The following is a 22,781-nucleotide window of genomic DNA, read 5'->3' as shown; positions in this document are numbered from 1 at the left end:
TGCCTAATTATTATTTATTTGAATGACTTAAAGTGTATTTTATCACATAAAGCAACAAACATCATCTTGTTTATATTGTTGATAAAATAACAATTTTCCTTAAGAGAAAATATTTTTTAAAAATCTTGCATGGCAAGATTTCATTCTTAGCAAATGGGAGAAACTATTCTTTCCACTTTTCATGCCTAATTTCTACTGCTGTAGAAGTCCTTTTAATTGGGTCCTCATAACTATATTCGATTAGAATTATTAAAGTTAATTGGTACTCCTTTAACTCACTAAGGCAACCCAGAAAACAGGCAATAAGGCATGTTTTTGAAGGAAGGAAAACACTGCACACATAACAGTGTTAGGAGGGGAAAAAAATACAAATAGCTTCAAACACTGTCATACCAAAGTATGTGACATTAGGAAGGCAGCATTTAAAAAACAATCCTCGCTAGACTCAAGAGGATTTTAAAGCATCTCCATTAGAGTGAGGGAGTGAGGGGATAGATAGAAGCTATCTAAGACAGAAGCTACCTAAGTCCCCTTCTTCTACCTGGAACTCACTCACCGAAACCCATTTCTCTCTTAGATACTCAAGAAAGCAATGTTTACAAAATTATAAAAAACATTTTTATGATAGGTTAACATGGGAGCTTGCATACGTAAGAAGTTCCAGCGGAGAAAACATGACATTCAGTTAAATGCAACATGGGCCAAGGAAGACACAGACAGCTCTGACAAGCGTAAATTAGGATATTATGCACCTGACACATTCAGAATGTCCATTTTCTTTCCCATCAGAGTATGAAGTCCAACAACAATGAAGTCAATACAAAAAAAAGGTGACCTGATTTTACCTGGTGTAAAATTTTAGTTAGCACTACTAGCAAATTACGAAGTTTGGAAATTTGTTGTAGTATATACTAATTTAAAATGTACTCAAATTCCTGGGTTTGTTTGTTTTTTGTTTTTTGTTGTTTTTTTTTTGAGACAAGAGTCTTGCTGTGTCACCCAGGCTGGAGTGCAGTGGCGTGATCTCGGCTCACTTTAGGCTCTGCCTCCCAGGTTCAAGGGATAATGCCTCAGCCACCAGAGTAGTTGGGACTACAGGTGTGCACCACCACACCCTGCTAATTTTTGTATTTTTTGTAGAGACGGGGGTGTTCTCCATGTTGGCCAGGCTGGTCTCAAACTCCTGATCTCAAAGTGATCCGCCTGCCTTGGCCTCCCAAAGTGCTGGGATTATAGGCGTGAGACACCCCATACCTGGCCTCAAATTCCTTTTTTATCTTCATTCTCTACTTGAACAAATATTAATCTTTAAAATAATTTTAGAGACAGTATCTGATAACCAAAGTCCAAGTGCTTTTATCAGTTATATAGTGACATACTGCTTGGATCAAGTGGAAAATATCTCAAAAATACACTCATAACAAAGTATCAAAAGCCTTAAAATTTTGCATATTTGGTAACCCAGCAATTCTAAGAATTTAAGAAAACAGTCATGGATGTACATGAGATTCAGTGCAGTGCTGTTTATAACTGTGAAAAGATGTAAATAGTCAAAATATCCAATAGAAGATTAAATAAATTATGATTGAGTCATACAACAGAATAATAAACCAATAAAAATGATGCAGAAGACTATGCATGACCTGGAAAAGATGTTCCCAATATATTGTTAAGTGAAAAAAGCAGGTTACAAAACAGTATGCACAATATGAGCCCATTTTTATAAAAATATACATATTTAGCAAAGTAAAAGGACAAATGATATTTATCAAAATATTAACACTGGTTCTTTCAACATAGTAGGATGATTGTTGATTTTGCTTAACTACTTCCCCATTTTTTCCTATTTGAATTTACTATAATGAAGATTGTTTTTTAAATGGAGAGTAGGAGATGAGGACATTATTAATCTCTGATTAGCGCAAATATACTCCTAAAGTCTCCTTCTGGCAAAGTAAATGTTTCTGTTCAGCCTATATCTGGGAAATTGCTTCTACCTTATAAATTTGAGTGTCCTTCAAAGATGATATTCACTCCAACTTCCTTTTAGGCAAACTATACAATAGCAATTTTTGATATTAAAAACTTAAAAAAAAATCCGTCAAGTTAATTAACACCAAAAAGAATAGATGAGAAAATACAAATCCTCGCTTTTCAAAAAGAAACAATCCAAGTACATACTACTAAATTATACAAAGTTACATTATCTACGTTTAGTTTATTGCAGAGATGAAGACAGCATACTAGAAGTTGGCGGCTTCTATTTCACACCGTTCACAGCACTCACTCTGTTCTCCATTTCATTCACTCACCCATGCAAAAGGTCTGTACACGCAATGATGTCTGATGTTTCTTGGTTTCCATAGTGTAACAGGAAACTTGACATTTCAATTAAAAAGGTAAAATGAAGACATTTACCATCAGACTGTAAAACTCCTCTTCTGTAAGAGGATACTATAGTATTTGAAGATATGATTTGAAAAAAAAATCATGTACCAAATGAAAGCGGCACCATTTCAAGAGCACTAGGACTACATTAAACTTAAATGTATTCCCACATTCTTAAAAATGGGTAACTCAAATTGGTAACTCAAAACCAAATCTAGTCTTAAAAAAGCTCCAATAACTAAAACTACATTAACAGGCACAATGAACAGTGTAAACACTGTTAATGGGCACCAAGTTTAACAGGGCAGACAATATTTGCTTCTGCATTCACACTTATTCAATTACATTTGTTTTAAAAATGATGCTGCTTAAACTATTAATGTTTTACCAAAAAATAATAATTTTAATAAATACAGCAAATGCTAGAAATCTAGGTTATCATGCAAGGTATAACCAAGACAAACTCAAATTTATAATAAAGGCAACTTGCATTCAAAATGAAATCTACCCTTATACTTTATTAAAAGGGCAAACATCATGAATTAACCCAGCTGCTTACTTGAATTACAAAAGTAACATGATTCAATATGAAAATAAGAAACTGTCTACAAATCTCTGACAGTAATAAATTGCAATATACAATGCATACAGGAGTCATACAGAGCAACAAACTCTCGTACAAAACAAAAATATTTTAATACCTTTAAAATCCAAATTTTTCTTTAAAATCATTCATGAAAAAGATTCTCAAGTCAGAATTAACACCTCAATTAGTCAAGCATCAGGAAGCTACATTACAGCTATTAATATACAAAGATACATCTTTTCACCAGTCTTTCCTTCTGATGTCTCTGTTCCAGAATCATACAGACTCTCATTTCTCTACACTCCCCATTCCATCATTTCTTCAGATCATGAAAACTGAATTTGTTGAACACCAGAAATCTAAGATTAGAAAATTTAAATTGAGCAGAATTAAAGAAAAGGAGATTAAAAGTACCATATGCATATTATAAAAATTCAGTGAAAAGACAATAAGTCTAATTCCCATTTCTTGTATATCTTTCTAGAAATCTCCTATGCAAATATGAACATATGCTTATTTTTAACTATTAAGAGAACACTATATACTGTTAGCTATATTGAGAAAACAATTTTAATAACCTTCTTTATCAGGTCCTTAATAACATGTTGAAATTAACTATATCAATAGATATAATAAAAAAAAATTTTTTTTGAGACAGAATCTCACTCTATTGCCCAGGCTGGAGTGCAGTGGTGTGATCTCAGCTCACTGCAACCTCCACCTCCGGGGTTCAAGCGATTCTCCTGCCTCAGCCTCCGAGTAGTGGGGATTACAGGTACCTGCCACAACGCCCAGCTAATTTTTGTATTTTTAGTAGAGACAGGGTTTCACCATGTTGGCCAGGCTGGTCTTGAACTCCTGACCTCAGGTGATCTGCCCACCTCGGCCTCCCAAGGTGCTGGGATTACAGGCATGAGCCATGAGGCCTTGCCGATACAATCAAATTTTCTAAGCATTTAAAATACAAAGGACTGTACCTGTTGATATGATGTTGTGTAAACCATAACATTTTGTTGTTGACCATCTGTGGTTATTAAGCCAGCTGGTAACTGGTTAGCTAAAAGAAAAAAAATTAGTTAAAGAGGGAAAAGAACTATATCTACTTTCTCGGGTTGTATCTTAAGGTTGTACCATTAATGTCTCATTACAATTCTGCCCCGTATCAATGATGTAGTCTTGGACAAAATAATAAATCCTCCAATTTTCCATTTTAAAAAATGTTCCCTAAAAACCACATTATTTTATATTGCGTTTTTCAATTTTCCTATCTCTAACATGTACCTTAGCTAACTGCCCATGTGTACAAATCTGTAGACAGACTGGATGAAGTTTCTGATTCATGATTAAACTACACTACACCATGAGGTTTGGCTGGGAGCAACATATAACTGAGCAGCATAGAGTTTACACATGAGAAATATATATAATGAGAAATTTACTCAACATAGCCCTTTTATTTCACCAATATGACAACATGATACTCAATTTTTAAAAAAAGAAAACTGAGTTCAAATGTATTTAAATCATAAGATTTTATATTACAAACTACATTTCCTTAATATTCCTATCTCATATGAATCTTCACCAAAAACTAGGGGCTACGGAACTCAGTCAGAACTATCAGTGAAAGGTTATAATGTCTGCAGAATTAAACTTTTCTACACTTATCACTCACTGACTTCAAATAAAAGGGCATGAACTGATAAGAACTATTTAAAATAGTGCTTTGTCAAAATACTCAGTGCTGACATTCCAAAAATACCATTAGACACTTAGTATGAATCATCGCTAACAATCTACATGACTTGTATTATAACAATGCTTACTAAATGCCTCCTCTGTAAGCTCTTCACTTAGTCCATCTGTAGCTGTGACTGCTCCACCAATTCCCTTTTCTCCTTTCATAGCCTGAGGAAGGAAAAAAAAAAGTCACTGATATTCAAATGAAATTGTCTTCCAAATGCGAATGCTTACTTATTGCCTAAAATTAGGAGCTTCTATTATTAGAAACTCTAAGCAGAGTATTTATTAACACTTCTGGTTAATTACATATGAAGAAGGCTTTCAAAAGGCTAACTTTTAATATAAGCTGTAATCATTAACAAGGCAGAGTTAGTAATGACCTAGAAAGCAAAGTATTTACAGATAAAAATAAATTATTCTAATTTCACACCATATAAAAGGAGTAAGAGAACTCTACTTACAGATGAAGAAGTCTGCAAAATACCACCAATATTGAGCTTATAAATCTACAAATGATCCAAGTGATCACTTAAGTATATATATGTCTCTCAGCCAACTGGGCAGTACTGTAGCAAGCTGAGAGTTAAAAATTCCTAAATTAGTTTGGCCAAATCCTTCTAGGTTCCTATGATACTGAAGATCTGTAAAAATGCTGTCAGGAATTTACACATTCTTTTCCTACTTCAATTATTCCATGCAAATATCACTTATTTAATGGGATTCAAACACTAAAGATATTAAGAATATATTTTGAAAGTAATGTGAATCTGACACCTAAGCTGGCGTGTGGAAATAAATATGCTGAACTCAACTCCTTTTCACAAAATCCATTCCTGCAGGCAAAGATAAACCTAAGAAGTATAAAAGAATTCAATCAATAATAAGAAAGACATATGATTATACCTTCCTCTTTTTATTATCTAAAAGACTCCAACCTTACTACTTTTAATGCTACTTCTTTTAAATTAACAATAGCAGCAAGAAGTAACATTAATGAGCACTGAACATTATTTATTTAGTCCCATCAATAATTCTATGATATAGGTACTATTAGCCTCATTTTACAGATGAGGAAACCAAGGCCTAAAGTAATTAAATAATCTGTCCAAGGCCACAGAATTTGCATGTGGCAGAGCTGGGATTCAGCCTCCTGGTAGTCTGAATACAAAGTCTGTGCCCTTACATCATTATATAACTATGCTATAGTTAGTAATAAACAAAGGGAAAAAGAAAGGACTTTCTATTTAAGTACTGTAATATAAGTCAGTGATCCCCAACCCCCAGGCTGCAGACTGATGAGGGTCTGTGGCCTGTTAAGAACCTGGCCACACAGCAGGAGGTGAGGGTCTGGTAATACAGCATTACCACCTGAGCTCCGCCTTCATTCAGATCAGCGGCCACGTGAGATTCTCATAGGCGCTCAAACCGTATTGTGAACTGCGCATGCAAGGGATCTAGGCTGTGCGTTCCTTATGAGAATCTAACTAATGCCTGATGATCTGAGGTGGAACAGTTTCATCCTGAAGCCATCTGCCCCTCGCATCCCTCCCCCGACCCCAGAGCGTGGAAAAATTGCTTTCCGCAAAACAGGTCCCTGGTGCCAAAAAGGTTGAGGACTGCTGATATAAGCAATTAAATACTTCTGAGACATGTTACATAATTTACTACAAAATGAATTTTTAAAACAAGTAATACATTTACAAAGTTAAAATAAATAATGTCTCTTATTTTAATGTCTCTTAAAAGCACAATGGGGGCCGGGCATGGTGGCTCACACCTGTAATCCCAGCACTTTGGGAGGCCGAGGGGGGTGGATCACCTGAGGTCAGGAGTTTGAGACCAGCCTGGCCAACATGGTGAAACCCCGTCTCTACTAAAGATACAAAATTTAGCCAGGCATGGTGGTGCGCGCCTGTAATCCCAGCTACTCAGGAGGCTGAGGCAGGAGAGTTGCTTGAACCTAGGAGGCAGAGGTTGCAGTGAGCCGAGATCTCGCCACTCTACTCCAGCCTGGGCAACAGAGCGATACTCCATCTCAAAAAAAAAGAAGAAAAAAAAAAAAAGCACAATGGGAGACATTTTATTTACCTCTCTGAATTTCTGAAGATATAATTTCAGAGGTTCCACATAACTGTCAAAGCCTAAAGTAGACATAGCAAAGAGAATATCTTCTCCATTGATTGTTTTCCGTTTCTCTTGATGGCACCTTTCACTTGCTTCAGATGTTATAAAACTGATGAACTCACTTACACATTCTTGAACACATTCTTTGGCATCTTTTGCAATCTGAAGAGAAAATCATAGGTAAATTACAGAAACTATAACCATCACCTTCCTAACAACCTACAAAAATGAAAGCCTATTCAGAAAAACACATCTTCACTTTATGACTATTTAATCTCTTAAATATGTTATAACATTAACACAATGTGTGCTATCAAAAGTCCACACCTCGGAGTCAGAATAAAAACTCAAATACAAGTGAGAGAAGCCTTGACAACTATTTACAGAAAACAAATCTAATTTAGATGTAAAAGAGTGCCCGGCAGGGTGACTCACGCCTGTAATTCCAGCACTTTGGGAGGCCGAGGCGGGCGGATCACCTGAGGTCAGGAGTTCAAGATCAGCCTGGCCAACATGGCGAAACCCCATCTCTACTAAAAGTACAAAAAATTAGCTGGGCGTGGTGGCGGGTGCCTGTAATTGCTGCTACTCAGGAGGATGAGGCAGGAGAATTGCTTGAACCCAGGAGGCGGAGGTTGCAGTGAGCCGAGACTGAGCCACTGTACTCCAGCCTGGGCAAAAAGAGTGAAGACTCCGTCTCAAAAAAAAAAATTAAAAAAATTTTAAAAAGATATAAAACAGCAATCACTGGATGTTCCTACCACCCCACAGAGGATGAAAACTCTTACTAACCCAGTGTCCCTGGAAAATCCATTCCACCATGCATATTTTGTGGGCGACTTAGGTACCACTTCTCTGCCCTAGCATTTCCATGAATAAAGACACCAGAAAACAAAAAGCAGAACAGGAACTAAAAAACTGAATTCACATAAGGCTTGGAAAAGAGAGAAATAATAACATACGGTGGCTTTGACTTTTTTATTATTTGGGATACACAGTGTCAGATAACAGGTTTTGAGTTTACTAAAAAGCCTGCCTAAAGAAGCATACATCTGCCACTTCATTATAAAAACAATTTTTCCCTTAAGGGTCTGGGGTCTAAAAATGAAACTCCAATGGATTAATCAAGCAATTGCAAAGCCACTTGTAACAGCAATACCACTCCAAATCCCTGCCAAAACACACTGTCTTTCACCGCCATGCCTATTTTCCATACTGGAAAAAGTAAACAAGAACTGCATAAATGCAGTCAAGCAAGATAATATAATGTGAGCCACATATGTAAGTTTAGATTCTCTAGCAGCCATATCAAAAAAAAGTAAAATTTTAATATATTTAATTTAACCCAATATATCCAAATTATTACCATTTAAACATAGAATCAATTTTTAAATGAGAAATTTTAATTCTTTTCTTCATACTAAGTCTTCAAAACCTTGTGTTTCAAATTTACAGCACATCTCCATTCAGACCAGCCACATTTCAGGTGCTCCTGAGCACATGGCTTGTGGCTATGGTACTGACCAGCAACACAGCTGGTCATACATAGCCAATGTAAGCAATAATCAGCATTTGTGCTTTTTTTTCCTTAAAACGTAAGGACAAAATTCTCAAACTGTAAGTTCTAGGCTTAGTGATGTATTTTAATAGCATATTTATTTGTAAGCTTTATTACTTCCATAAGTCTTTTTAAACTATAAAATGACAGAAAAATTACCAATAGAAAATGATATAAAATGTGTGAATTTTAATTCAGACCAAGTGATGAGCAGTGACAATGAGTTTTAAAAGTTCTAAGAAGACAAAACTACTTAAGAAAAAAAAAATATCAGTGTAAATGTATCTTAGTATCTATAATTATGTAAAAATAGCTGTTTCCAAATACCAGGATTTGTTCTGGAAAATTCTTATTACACTTATATCAGACCAATACGACCTAAATTTGCTGCAACATTATAGAATTTACAGCTTCAGGCCGGGCACAGTGGCTCATGCCTGTAATCCCAGCTACCAGGGGACGCTGAGGCAGGAGAATCACTTGAACCTGGGAGGTGGAGGTTGCGATGAGCCAAGATCACGCCATTGCACTCCAGCCTAGGCAACAAGAGCAAAACTCCGTCTCAAAAAAAAAAAAAAAGAAAAAAAAGAAAAAGCTACAGCTTCATACACCCAAACCTGATAGTTTGACAACGTACCTATTTTTTAAAACAGTCGGGCCAGGCACGGTGGCTCATGTCTATAATCCCAGCACTTTGGGAGGCCGAGGCAGGCGGATCACCTGAGGTCGAGAGTTCAAGACCAACCTGACCAACATGGAGAAACCCCATTTCTACTAAGAATACAAAATTAGCCAGGCGTGGTGGTACATGCCTGTAATCCCAGCTACTCAGGAGGCTGAGGCAGGACAATTGCTTGAATCTGGGAGGCGGAGGTTGCAGTGAGCCGAGATTGTACCATTGCACTCCAGCCTGGACAACAAGAGTGAAACTCTGTCCCCCGAAAAAAACAAACAAAACAACAACAACAACAACAAAAAGTCTAAATTCTAGTTTATCTGCCTCCAATAAGTGGGAGAGAGGAGAACATTTAGGGACATGACAGAATTGAAAATGGGACACTGTTCAGTAACTGTGTATGTAGACGTGAAAGAAATATTTGATTTGCTGAAAGCCTGAATGATTGAAATCAACAGCTAACTGTACCCATGACCTATGAATTCATGCAGTTTCGTGTTTCCCTTGAAAAAACCTAGTGAAATTTCTCCTCTACGTTACCTTTCCCGTTTGAGGTATGGCATTTTTCATTATCCTAGCCACATTTGCTATTGGAAGATATATATCTTGTTCTCTGAAACTTTCTTTTGAACCATTTGTGTCTTCGTGATCATTCATGCTGTCCTCAGTATCTAAAGAAATAAAAATATTTAGGTTTAAAGCTTCTTATTATTTATATTTCAAGATAGAAAAAACTACCAAAGTGATCCAGAATAAAATCATTCTGGTTCACCTCTTAACCATTATTTAGGGATTAGGATAGCAAGTCTCTTCATAATTTTTACAGAGCCAGAACTGAACTTTTTTTATTAATTTCAGACTCACTGCCTAGAACACTTTTTATCCTCAAATATATCTGCTAAAATCCTACTTGCCCATTCTCCAAAAATCTCAAATAACATCTCCATAGCACCTTCAAAAATGATCTTTTCTTTCATAAAATATAAGTGCTTCTCTATGCCTTTTCTCTTACACATTTTTAGAATTTTTATTATTCCTCATTTCTCCTATTAGATTTTTGCTACTTAATGTCACAAATCAGCTTTGTGTTTCCTACAGCTTGGTATAGCACCTTCCACAGAGTAGGTACTTATAAATATTTATTACATGACTTAGCTATAAAACTTACAGACCGTAGCCTATGGCTCCTTCAATATTGCTAGGTTAAGAGGTTGTATGTTTCTCCAAACCCAAGTTTATATAAACTCATTTATGTAAAAGTCTATATAAAACTTTTAAAGTTGATATAAAGTTGTCTTGTCTGTATAAAGTTTATATAAAATTCTATAAAGAATGGAAAAACTGGACTTGAATATTACTGATCCAGTTGGATTACTAACGTAACTAGTTTTTGAACAAAGCTATAGCAGTGATCCAACTGTTCATACAAAAAGAGACTTTTCAAATTATATAAATTTAGCTATAACTGAAGCTTGCACAGTACCAATAACATCCTTTTATGACTAAATGCAGTATCCTGTAAGTACACTGCCCACTCTTCATATGTACTAAGTAAGTAGGCAAGGCACTTAAGTTGATTCAATTTATGTTTTTATGTGTTTAAAATGATGTTATCAGAATTAATTTATTTGAATATCTGTTTCAGGATGAAATTAATCCCTCTGGCAAGTTTCTTCTAAAAATATATCTCAATTTTTAAAAATTTTACAAATCAGGCCAGGCGTGGTGGCTCATGACTATAATACCAGCACTTTGGGAGGCCGAAGCAGGAAGATCATCTGAGGTCACGCGTTCGAGACCAGCCTGACCAACACGGTGAAACCCTGTCTCTACTAAAAAAAATTAGCTGGGCGTGGTGGTGGGTGCCTGTGATCTCAGCTAATGGGCAGGCTAAGGCAGGAGAATCGCTTGAACCCAGGAGGCGGAGGTTGCAGCGAGCCAAGAATGTGCCACTGCACTCCAGCCTGGGCGACAGAGCAAGACTCCATCTCAAAAAAATAAATAAATTTTTTTTTTTTTTTTTTTACAAATCAAAATGCCACAAAAGTAAAAGTAAATTATTTCTGATAGGCCAACATAACACTGCTTTTCTTTCTTTTTTTTTTTTGGAGACAGGGTCTCACTTTGTCACCCAGGCTGGAGTGTACAGTGGTGCAAACACGGCTCACTGAAGCCTCTACCTCCCAGATTCAGGCAATCCTCCCACCTCAGCCCCCAGCCCCCTAAGTAGCTGGGACTACAGATACATGCCACCAAGCCTAGCTAATTTTTTAATTTTTTTGTAAAGGTGGGGTTTCACCATGTTACCCAGGCTGGTCTCGAACTCCTGAGCTCAAGTGATCTGCCCACCTTGCCCTCCCAAACTTCTGGGATTATAGGCGTGAGCACCACACCGAGCCAACACTACCATTCTAATACCTGACATAGTTCAAAGTTAATATTGAATGAAAACCAAAAATAAATCGTGAGTGCAAGAAATATAATAGCTAGAAATTTAACTCACCCTCTAAATAATTATTTTAGTTTCCCTATCAATTGATTATAAATTTCTCATATTTAACATTTAAACAGGAAGTCGATAACAAATTTTAAAAGAAACTGTACAGATTTTAGACAAGGTGTATTTTTATAGTAAAAGTCTTTTCAAGGACTCATTCTTCTGAAGACTATTTCTAATAAAAATAGCATGGTATGCCTTTTAGACTTTCTCACTGAACCGTAACACAAGATTGTAAATTTTCCTATAAAGACAAAAGTAACCTAGAACACCATATTAATGAAATGTCCACTTTCTAACTTGCTTTAACTTGTGAGTTTGGTTCTAATTGTGGCTTGCTTACCATCATGAGGCTGTATAACATAATGACTTCCTCCAATATAGTCTGCAGAGATTCCTAGTTGAGAAGCATCTGTTGTAGAACTGTCACCATCCATCTATGAGGAGAAAAACAGTTTTTCAATACTTTTCAAAGTACTAACAAATGTAACAGATTCAACACTTATAAACTGTCACAGGATGATGGGTCAATTATACTTTTCATAGGCTTCAGCTTACTAAAAGAGAATTTATATTTGTTTTTTTAAAAATTAATTATTTTTTTGAGACAGGGTCTTACTCTGTGGCCCAGGCTGGAATGCAGTGGCGTGATCACAGCTCACTGCAGAATCCACCTCCCAGGTTGAAGCAATCCTCCCACCTCAGCCTCCTGAGTAGTTGGACTACAGGCATGCACCACCATGCCTGGCCAGTTTTTTTGTATTTTTAGTAGAGACAGGGTTTTGCTATGTTGCCCAGGCTGGTCTGGAACTCCTGGGCTCAAGCAACCCGCCTACCTCAGCCTCCCAAAATGCCGAGATTACAGGCATCAGCCACCGCAACCAGCCTATATTTCTTGATTTGGAAACTTTCCCACAATTTGTCCACGATTCAAGATTTCCCTATCCATCTTCCATAAGTGATAAGCATAAGGCCAACAGCGACAAGGAAATGAATCTAAAGCGTATGCCTCTTTCTTTCTAAGTGCATAATCTTCAAATATTGTACCACAGGCAACCCTGACTTACAACCTAATTTATCCCTGGAATGATGATCAGCTTAGTAAAGCTGTACACAGTGTCATGCGCCTGTAGCCCCAGCTGCTCAGAAGCTGAGGCAGGAGGACCGCCTGGGCTCAAGGGTTCCAGACCAGCCTGGTCAATGTAGTGAGAACCTGTCTCTTAAAAAACAAATCAGCTTAAGTCATCAACTGGAATTCACCTGCATCCATCACTTCCAGCTCTCCCGCTAAACCCTGATTTTCCTTTTGCTCCTGCTGCAAACTTTCTTTGCTTTCTCATAGAAGTTCTAAAATAGACAATGTCTCCGTTCAAACTGTTACTTGGTATAAGAAGCATGTGGATTCTCTATACAATTCTGTACCCAGGCAAGCCAAAAGTACACCCATGTTTTGAATGAACCCATAAACTCCTGATTCTAGTCAAAGGTTAATTTTCTCTCCCCATGCCAAATCAGGGCCAGGTGTGGCTCATGCCTGTAATCCCGGCACTTTGAGAAGCCGAGATGGGAGGATCACTTGGGCCCAGAAGTTCAAGATCAGCCTGGGCAACACAGTGAGACCCTGTCTCTAAAAAAATAAAAATTAAAAAATTAGCCAGGCGTTGTGGCATGTGCCTGTAGTCCTAACTACTTGAGAGGCTGAGGTGGGAAGATCACTTGAGCCTAGGAGGTTGAGGCTGCAGTGAGCTGTGATCACGCCACTGCACTCCAGCCTCAGTGACAGAGTAGGGTCAGGAGGAGGGGTCAGGAAGATCTATGTATAAAGATAGGAAAATTACCTGCATAGACAAGAATAAGAGTTAAAATTCCTATTTTAAAAAAAGCCTGCTTAATTAATTTTGCTGAGAGCTAAAAGAATTCCAAGAGGGAAAGTCTGGAAAAAAGTAAATCATAAACCCTGAAATGGCTCCATTCAATTTCACCAACATGGCAGATCCTAGAAGGCTTTCTGTTTTGCAAATACTACTTACTCAAAATAAGATATCTGTGAGTGAAAAAATGTTAAATGCATTATCTGAATAAAAAGTACAGCAAAAATCAAGTGTAATTCATATATACTTTCAGGCTGAACAAAGAAGAGAAATTTGACCCTTCATTAAGGCCCAGGACCCAATATAACTTAATGTTATTAATTGCAAAATTTTAGTCCTTGTATAACACATGTCTTCTCCATCTCTGTTGAATTTTTATTTAATATTAAAATACTGGGCTAGTTTCCAGGTCTTCAATAATGTGGCATTTCTTTCATGCATCTGTTGACTGTGATGCCTAATATAACTGTAGATAGAGACACATTTCTGTAATTTATATAGTTGTTGTAAGGGGGTAGAAAATAGAATTCACAGACCTTTAATAGTCTGTGAACATAGGGTACCTATTTGATACTTTTTAGTAGCCTCTAAGAAGTAAACAACAAAGTCAGTGACCTGATTCTGACTCTCCTACTGATCCCCTGAAAATAAGCATCTCTGCCAATTAAATGTATTTCCACATAAAATGTAAATAACAATACCACCCTCCCCATCTTAAACTAACACAAATAAATGTGAAACAGTGCCCGAAAATCAAATGCTATTTTGATCCTAAAATGCTAACATACTAGGAGAGTATCCTTTAATAGACATGATGGATTTTTTTTTTACAGCCATAAAAGCATGGTCAATTATGATACCTGTGAGTTGACTAGCTTTTACAATAACCTAAGGAAGATCAAGGTGCAGGAGACAGGACCAAAGTGGTTGTTTCAGAACCTACAATTGGAAACAAACTTTAGTTGGGGGTGGGGAGGGCAGGCAGTGGGTTGGGAAGAATAACAGAAATTCTTTCCTGAATGAGTGTTTACATGATACCGTAAGTCTTTTAAAATTGGCTATGAGCAAGACACTGTTCAAATAACCAAGCGGATCTGGGAGATGAATTAATTTAGAAATATAACACAAATAAAAGCATTAAAGGAAAAAAGTTTAAATCATATTATCTTGTCATGCACTGGAATTAGCAACAAGATTATCATTTGGACTAACAGCATTAGCCTCTCTAAACTCGGTCTTCTAAAAGTGAAGATAAAAGTATTTCCTAGAGTTGTCAGAATTAAATACAGACTAGAAAGCTGCTAAAGACAGTGTTTGGCACGTAGTGTACCCCACAGACATTCGATCTCATCCTCCCTCCTTTGAAGAGAAGCCGCACATCATCTGCTTAACTGTATGTGTCTTCAGTTCCGCAAGTTTTAGCTTTCTATCATTTCACACCTTCTGTCTTCCTTTCCTCTATCTTTCTACCATTAAAATCCTGCCCCAGACTTTAATCCTAGTGTTCTCTATCCTCCTTTAATCTTTCTGATTTATCCTTTCTGCAATTCAAAAACAAATGTTCTGTTCTTTAAAGCTCTATGGCACTTAGTACCTTTCACTCAATAAGTCAACCTAATCTTTGATGCTTAGAATATGCCAGCCATTCGCCTATATGTAAGAATGATGGAAAAAAACGCTTGCTAGATGCATCCCAAAGGTTTTTTTCTAGGTCTAAAACATCCTATAAAAATTTATAAAACAGACTGTAGATTGTCAGTAAGCCAGCCAACAAATATTTACTGAGTGAGCGCTTAGTATTTACCAGGTCCATGCTATGTGCTGGTCACGTAGCTGTCAACAACAGACAAGGTCTCTGTCCTCAGCTTGCAGGACAAATGTTACATAACCTGGGAGGCAGGGTGAAGGGGCTTGAGAACAGAGCCTATTAGTCCTTCCAGGACACAGGCTCTGGAATCGAATCACCTAGTTTGAATTCCCTGCCACTTACCATGAGACCTTGAACAAGCTGGGTGAGAACAAGACTTAACCTCCCAGGGCTCCTGTACAGGTTAGGAGCTAATCCATGTAAACACAGCATAGTACAATGGGCATACTCAGTAAGTGGTATATATAGCTATTAAAATAATTACAAATAATTAAGTAATTGCTAGTGCCAAGTACAAAGAAAAACAAAGATGTTTTGTTATGTGCTATGTGAGTTTACTCCAAAAGGGACCTCGCTAGTCTGAGGGGTCAAGAAAGGCTATCTTAGGAAATGACATTGAAAATGAGACTGACAGATGAATAGAAATCAGTCAGACAAAAAGAAAGGTGGAAAACAAATGTTCCAGGCAGAGAAAACCAAGAAATACAGTACTGGTGGATTGGAAAGAGCTAAGGAAGGGCTAGATCAAGCAGTGTCCTGTGGACAAGAGGAAATCAAAGAGTTTTAAGCAGAAGAGCACAAATCACATTTAAAAAAAAAAATCCTTCTGGCTACAGTTCAGTACAGAAACAGACCTGGAGGGAAGCACAAATAGGCACAGAAGCCCAGTGAGGACTATAATGCTGCAGTCAGGGCATGACTTCAGGCAAGATAATGATCATTTTGGCATCAGGTCTGGGCGAGAGCGCTGGAGATCAAGAGAAGCAGAACAACTAGACAGCTTTTTAGTAGGTGACTTGGTGACTGACTGATAGAGATACAGGAAGACCAAGGATAACGCTGGGATTCTTGCAGCTGGAGAGACAGACAGCTGTCACCACAGAGAATGGGAAAGGAAAGGGAGGGGAGTGCTGGACAGTATAAGCCTAGCTGAAGCTAATGACCGTGAATTTACAGTGGTGCCAGTATGTCCAGTGTGACACTTAAAAGGCCTGATATGAGAATACAAAAGCGAAAGTGTTGGATTTCATCCAGGTAATGAGGCTGGAAGAGCACAGCATGTAGGATAATGACAAGCGGACAATGATGAATCGTTAGACCCAAGGGAACTGATAAATATGGACAAAGAGTGGTTAAATCCCAATAAATTCATTTTAATGACTATTCTCATTATTTAGTTGAATTGACAGAATTATTCTTGAAAATATTATTTGAGATAAACAGGTAGTGGGCTAAGCTAATAAATCTTTTTTTTTTTTGATGTAGCCGCATTTAAACTATGCTAATAATTTGTTCCACAAACAAATACTGCCCTCTCTAATGTTTACATTTATTGAACACTTTCTAAATATCTCATGCAATGTTCACAAGCCTGTGACGCAGGTGAGAAAACTGAGGTACATGAGGCTAATGATTTGCCTGAGGTGACACAGTAAACGGGACTGAAATCCAGGGCCTCAGATGCCAACTACTCTCTACAGCATTCCTGCCTGGTAGTTTTTCATACAGTCTTTACACCTACTTCTTTAATTTGCCCCCTTTACATTCTAAGGCTACTGATTATACACTGAAATTAGCTTCTCAAACCAGGTTGGTGTTTGTGAGATGGTTAAGAAGCGCACCCTGGACGATGGTGAGGAGCACTGGCTCTTAGGACGAATTTCGTGGATTTGCAGCTTGGCTCCCCATTTATGAGCTCTCTTTGTGTTTTCAGCTTCCCCATTTTTAAAGTGATGTTGCTATGAGGAAGCTATTGTATAAAAAGCACTTAGCAAAGTGCAAGATACATAGTAAGAACTCGACAAATGTAATCTTATTATTGCCCCCTCAAATACGGTTCTCATTATTCTTCCGGGCAGAGATTCTTCTCTCTCTTAATTTACTCTTTTACCTGTTTTCTGGGTTACATTCCTTTTATCTATCTGAGGATAAGAAATAATACAAAGATTCCTCTTCTCTAATGTATCTTCAATCCTCCTTACCAGCTCCTTCACTCTTCCTTAAACATGCTTAGTCTCCCTCATTAAGCATACAGAAGTACACAGAGATATATAAAATCTTAATTCTGCCCCATACCCTTGCCTAGCTGCCATTCTTGCCCTGACAGTTGTTAAGATACCTCTTCATTCCTATTTAAACTCCTGAACATGTACTTTTTAACCCCAACCCAGAATGAAACCACTCTTAAAAGCTGCCAGTGATCTTGTCCTCATCCTACTTGACTGTTCTTTGTAGTGCTGGCTACTGCTCGCCACACATTTATGCTTGGAATTCTCTCCTACTCTGATTTCCAAAGCAATATTCTTTCCTTGCCACCCCCTAATTGTTTCACCCAAGGTTATCCTTCTCTTTCTTCCCTTATTTTCTTACTGAACTCACTAAATACCACTTCTATGCTCATAAATGCCATGCCTGTAGGGCATGTCTAATATCCCCTCACTGCAAATTTAAGATAGTGGGAAATGAAACTCACCTTGCCCCAGACCCTGCAAGGGGGCAAGGAGGGAGATTTCCCTTTCCACTACTGTAATTCTACTAGGAAGAATACCAGCCTTTCACTCTGCCCAGCCAAATATACCAGCATCATCTTAGGCTCTTCCACCTCCTTCAAGCTCTACCTCATCTATTACCTCTTTAAAAATGTCTCCTAGATATGCTTTCCCTTTCCTATTTCCACTGGATTACTACCCAGCCCATCTTAACATATTGTTACAAGACTAATCTCACCACAACACCAGTTCTATACTCTTGAACCTATTCTCAAAGGTTCCTAAAGGCTTCCTGTGTCAAATTCAAACCTCATTTTCATGATTTCACGTGAGCAGATCGCACATTTAACCTAACCAAACTTGTTTCCTACTCTTCTCTATCTTCATGGTTAATAAACTTTGTGCTAGAATGTGCTTTATTTAGGGATCACTGAGTGCATTTCTTTCATTTTAGGAGTGAAGCAACCACAGCTCAAAGAAGCTGTAACACACCCGAGGTTACAGATATAGTAGCACATCCAGAATTAAATATCCAGAGGGGACAAGTGCTTTCTCTTTCCTACATTATCCTTTGAGATCTACCCTGGACCATGCACCTCTACTCCCGATCACCTAAACTTAAGTTGCTCATCCTGCCATCAGGCTTTTGCTTTTGGTGATACCCTTCACCAGTCCACTCCCACCCTCTATTTCAAGGCTCAGTTCAAGGTCTGCAGGATCCCTCTGTGACATTCCCAAGTACCCAGGCTCACCACGCCTCTCTTCTTCCCGCATCTACTGCACTTAAGAGTTAGGATTTTCCATTCTGGGCATAACTGTCCCCTAAGTATTCAATTAATTGGCTAAACAGACAGCCCCTTTACAGCTGGGACAGGCTACCCTGTAGCCTCAACGGCACTTAGGGACCCATGGGAAATAATATATGCAAGAAGCTGAAAATAAGGAAGCAACAGGAATGAGCAGAGGTACTGTCTGTCTAGACTTGATATGCATTCATTCTACCAGGCACCTCCAGTATAAATTGCTTACAATTTTATTTCCAGCCAATTACTATTCAAATCTAATTAACAACCAAAATGATAAAATATACTTACTGTCATGAAATACTGTCAGAACCGTGTTGTCAGTGGTGAAGAACACCTATCTAAAAAGGTGTCTAATCTTTGTGATTTCAACCTAAAAGATAAACATCTATTAGGACCTAACATCTATCAGTAGTAAAAATATATCAAATGTATCACTTATAGCCTTTTTTTCTCATAAAATTAAAGAGGGCTTGTATAATTTTGACTACTATTCTTTTTTTTTTTTGAGACGGAGTCTCGCTCTGTCGCCCAGGCTGGAGTGCAGTGGCGCAATCTCGGCTCACTGCAAGCTCCGCCTCCCGGGTTCACGCCATTCTCCTGCCTCAGCCTCTCCAAGTAGCTGGGACTACAGGCGCCCGCCACTACGCCCGGCTAATTTTTTTTGTATTTTTAGTAGAGATGGGGTTTCACCGTGGTCTCGATCTCCTGACCTCGTGATCCGCCCGCCTCGGCCTCCCAAAGTGCTGGGATTACAAGCGTGAGCCACCGCGCCCGGCTTGACTACTATTCTTAATCAATGGAGTTCATGGTATAAAATAGTACAAAAAGGCATCCAATAAATGTTTGTTGACTTGAAAGATTTATTTTGGAGAACTTAAAAACAAGTTAATTCCATGGGGAAAGGAGAAAATGGATTTTCCAACATAACCCTGAATTTAGCCATATTCATCATAAACATTCATTACAATACACCAAATAGGGACCAAATTATATAATATGCAAGAGACCAAAAATTATACATCTAAATTACTTAAAACATTAACACTCAAGATGCAAACCCACCCCTTATCAACTTAATTTTTTGGTGAAAGTTTTCTTAAATGTTTCAGAGTAACAAGCTCAAGAGGAGGAAAAAATTATCTGAGAATATAATGCTTTTCAATTAAGAATCTCAGATTATACTGTAATGAAGATACATTCTGCACTGAGAAGATATCAAAAAAGCAACATAATCAAGACCCTTATTTATAATTTTGAAGCACCACCATTTTTGACTAAAATTGCATCGAAATAGCACTTCAGTCTCACTGTAAGGCATAAATAGCTGAACAAATTAGTATCAATTGCAGTGTTACAAGTTTCATTTCTCATTTGCTCCATTCTCTTTCTCAAAGGAAACAAATGGGGGAGGGGTAGGATGCCAAAACAAAAACACATCCTTTCAGTGTTAATTTTAAAGGGAGAAGATATACTGATACGCATCCAAGCATGAAATCTAGCAAATAGCAGAAAAAATTGTAGCCACTGAATTGAAAGTTTTTAATGCCACTAAAAGGGTCCAGGTAGCAAAGACTGCTTGACGTTTGCCATAATATTAAAAATAATTTATAATTTCTTTTCAAATATTAATAGTATCCTCTAACCCCAAAACTGCTCAGAAAAGTCCTTCCTTGTAACAAGAAATGTTATTTTTTTAAAGGGTGTCTTTGAAAAAATAAGCCCTCAGAACACTTAAAATATGGGAGCTATATTTATGTATTTTGCTTGGAATGGGGAGGGGGTGTGGGCAGGGGAGTCACACCACACCACACTCACTCACCCAAATAGTTGATTCAGTATATATTTAGACTCAGTACATTAAAGAAAAACACTGTCACCTCATATGGTATATATTTTCTTAAGGGCAGGTTGATATATGTAAAAGCTCAAGGGAATGCATACATCTGTTTAATGTTTTAAGAAATGCAAATTTGTATCCAAGAAAAGCAGTAGTCCCTTCCTCCACCCTCCATTCTTTGGCATCAACAACCAGAGTTTTGCATCAATATACAGTAATCCTTAAATTAAGATACAAGAGCAATGCAGGGAAGGAATAATTTGCCTTTTAAGGAATTTTGGTTAAACTTTCAATACTTTACAAATAAAACCCCCACTGATTAGTGCCACTGATATTGATCCGTTTGCTTTTATCACTTTATGTTGCTGATTAGTTTCCATACTAAGAGAGATGAAACCACCCCAGTGATTTGTGGCACGAACCACGGAACTATGGGGTCCATGCGGGTTAGTGGGATGCCATTTTTTTTTTAAAGGTCGCAAGCTACCTAACCTTGTTTAAATTATCCTGTTAGAGTGCTTTAGGCGAGATTACGATTTGTGGGTGCTCTGTAATTCTTTGTTCTCTAAGACTACCGTTCCTTAAGGCCCTGCATATCCTCCCACCTCCCACCACTAATGATTAAAACCTTAGTCCAATCCGAAGGGCTTCCTTCCCACCTTCGGGGCAAGTCCAGGGACCGCAAGCCGCCAGATGGCTGCATTCTTTACGCGCAAACCAGGCTGCGAGGAAGCCAAAGCCATGCCTTCCTCCCCACGCAGGTGCCTGGGTGGCCCCGGCCCCACGGCCCGTTCCGGGCGACCTGTCAGCCCTGCGAGTGCCGGGAGGCCGCCCCCAGAGCGCATCCCCTGACTCGGCCGGCCGCCCCGGCCCCGCGCCCAACGCCTGCCTCCCACCCGCTGCGCGGCCCCCGGGATGTGCGGGCAGACAAAGCGCCGGGCCCCGCCACAGCCCCGCGGGCGGAGGGGGGCGCCCCCGGGGACACGCGCCGCGGCCGGGGCTACGGGGCCACGGGGCCAGGGTCCGGGCCGCGTCTCCCGCCCCTCGGCCGGCTCCCCGCACAAAATGGAGCCGGCCCGAGACGCCGTCGAGACCGGGGCCCCGACGCAGCCCCGCGGCCCCTCCTCGGCCCCGGGCCCGGAGCTCATCGGCGGCGAGCGGGAGGCGGCCTGGCCCGCGTCCCGCCGCTCCTTAGCCCGGCGCACAAAGAGCCCCGCCGCGGCCCCGCGCCCGCTCCCCGGCCCGGCCCGCTGCGGGAGCGGCCTCGCAGGCGCGGGCCCCGGCCCCGGCCCGCGCGGGAGGGCGGGAGGCGAGTGCCCCCGGCCGCGGCGGCGTTGGCGGCGGGGACGGCGCCGGGAGGAGACGGACATTTCATTCGAGCTAAAGTGGAGTCGGTTTAGGAGCGATCATTGGCCGAAGCGAGACACAAACCTCCAATGCAGCCCTGGTTGGCTCCCGTCTCCAATCGGCTGTTTGGTTGGACAGAAAATGGCTGCGAAGGAACCAGTCCCAGCGCGGAGCTCCGCTTCCAGGACTCGGCCTCCCCTCCCTCCGCCGCGGGCCGCTTCCCTCGGCGCGACACCCTCCCTCCGCGCCGCCCGCGCGCCCGCCCGCCGCGGCCCCGCCCCGCCCCGCCCCGCCCCCGGCCCCTCCCCGCGCTCCTGTGAGGCCGTCGCACCGCTCCCGATGCCGCTCCTCTAGGCGCGAGGTCTTCCAGGGCCCTGCACGGGCGCGCCGTTCGGGTCCAGGCGGGCCTCCTTCCCGGTGCTGACCCGGGCCTGTGCGAAGCGGGATCTCTCGGGCCTCCCTATCTTTGCCACCCTTTCCCCCGCCACGTGGAGGTGTCTCAGCCGCCCGAGCTCAGCCTGCCTGCGCCTGGATTTTTAAGAAGGGGAAACCAAGGACAGAAGCCGCCCCCTAGGACGACGCGCCCGGGCCACCGGGAGGGTCTGTCTGAACGGCGGGGACCTCCTGGAGCGTCTTCAGCGCCTCGTGTTTTTCCTTGGGTCCCTGTTAGCGTTGCCGCATGCACAGCGCTCCCTGTCATTTGGTCCCTGAGCTTGGGTGTTTTTCACATTTCATCTAAAGATGCAGACCCCTGCTAAGTCTAGCCAGCCTTCGCCCTGAATCTTGAACTTAAGATGCTGCATTTTCCACCCACCCCCACCCCTCCAGTAGCTGCAAATTGACAAGCGGCTTTTCCCAACCAGATGACATTTTGGCTGCAAGAATCCGTGGCCCGTTCTTGCCTCTGTGCAGCCAAGCTCCTTCGCTGTCTTTCTCAAACTGCAGTCCCGGGTCCAGCTTCGCTTAGCAGTGACCATCCCAGAGGTGGGTAA

General features: G+C 40.1%; 1 protein-coding gene across 5 annotated transcripts; it reads right to left on the bottom strand.

Moving 5' to 3' along the window:
- Nucleotides 1-1,282: 1,282 nt before the first annotated feature.
- On the bottom strand, nucleotides 1,283-21,986 carry NFYB (nuclear transcription factor Y subunit beta). Of its 5 annotated transcripts, XM_058425643.1 has the most exons (9): nucleotides 21,874-21,986; nucleotides 18,894-18,975; nucleotides 14,304-14,382; nucleotides 11,916-12,009; nucleotides 9,616-9,746; nucleotides 6,806-7,003; nucleotides 4,801-4,882; nucleotides 3,952-4,031; nucleotides 1,283-3,333 (listed from the first exon to the last, which is right to left on the bottom strand). In XM_058425643.1, the coding sequence occupies exons 4-9, from the start codon at nucleotides 12,007-12,009 to the stop codon at nucleotides 3,301-3,303; spliced, it is 618 nt and encodes a 205-aa protein (XP_058281626.1). In that variant the 5' UTR covers nucleotides 14,304-14,382; nucleotides 18,894-18,975; nucleotides 21,874-21,986; the 3' UTR covers nucleotides 1,283-3,300. The 5 variants fall into 5 exon arrangements, with proteins under 5 accessions (XP_058281626.1, XP_032024734.1, XP_032024736.1 ...); XM_032168843.2 differs by lacking the exon at nucleotides 14,304-14,382; XM_032168845.2 differs by lacking the exons at nucleotides 14,304-14,382; nucleotides 21,874-21,986 and adding an exon at nucleotides 21,071-21,409.
- Nucleotides 21,987-22,781: the final 795 nt, after the last annotated feature.

Source organism: Hylobates moloch, unplaced genomic scaffold (assembly GCF_009828535.3).
Source record: "Hylobates moloch isolate HMO894 unplaced genomic scaffold, HMol_V3 SCAFFOLD_12, whole genome shotgun sequence".
Classification (NCBI taxonomy): domain Eukaryota; kingdom Metazoa; phylum Chordata; class Mammalia; order Primates; family Hylobatidae; genus Hylobates; species Hylobates moloch.
Note: the sequence above shows the minus strand (reverse complement) of the source record. Positions and strands in the feature narration are given on the sequence as shown.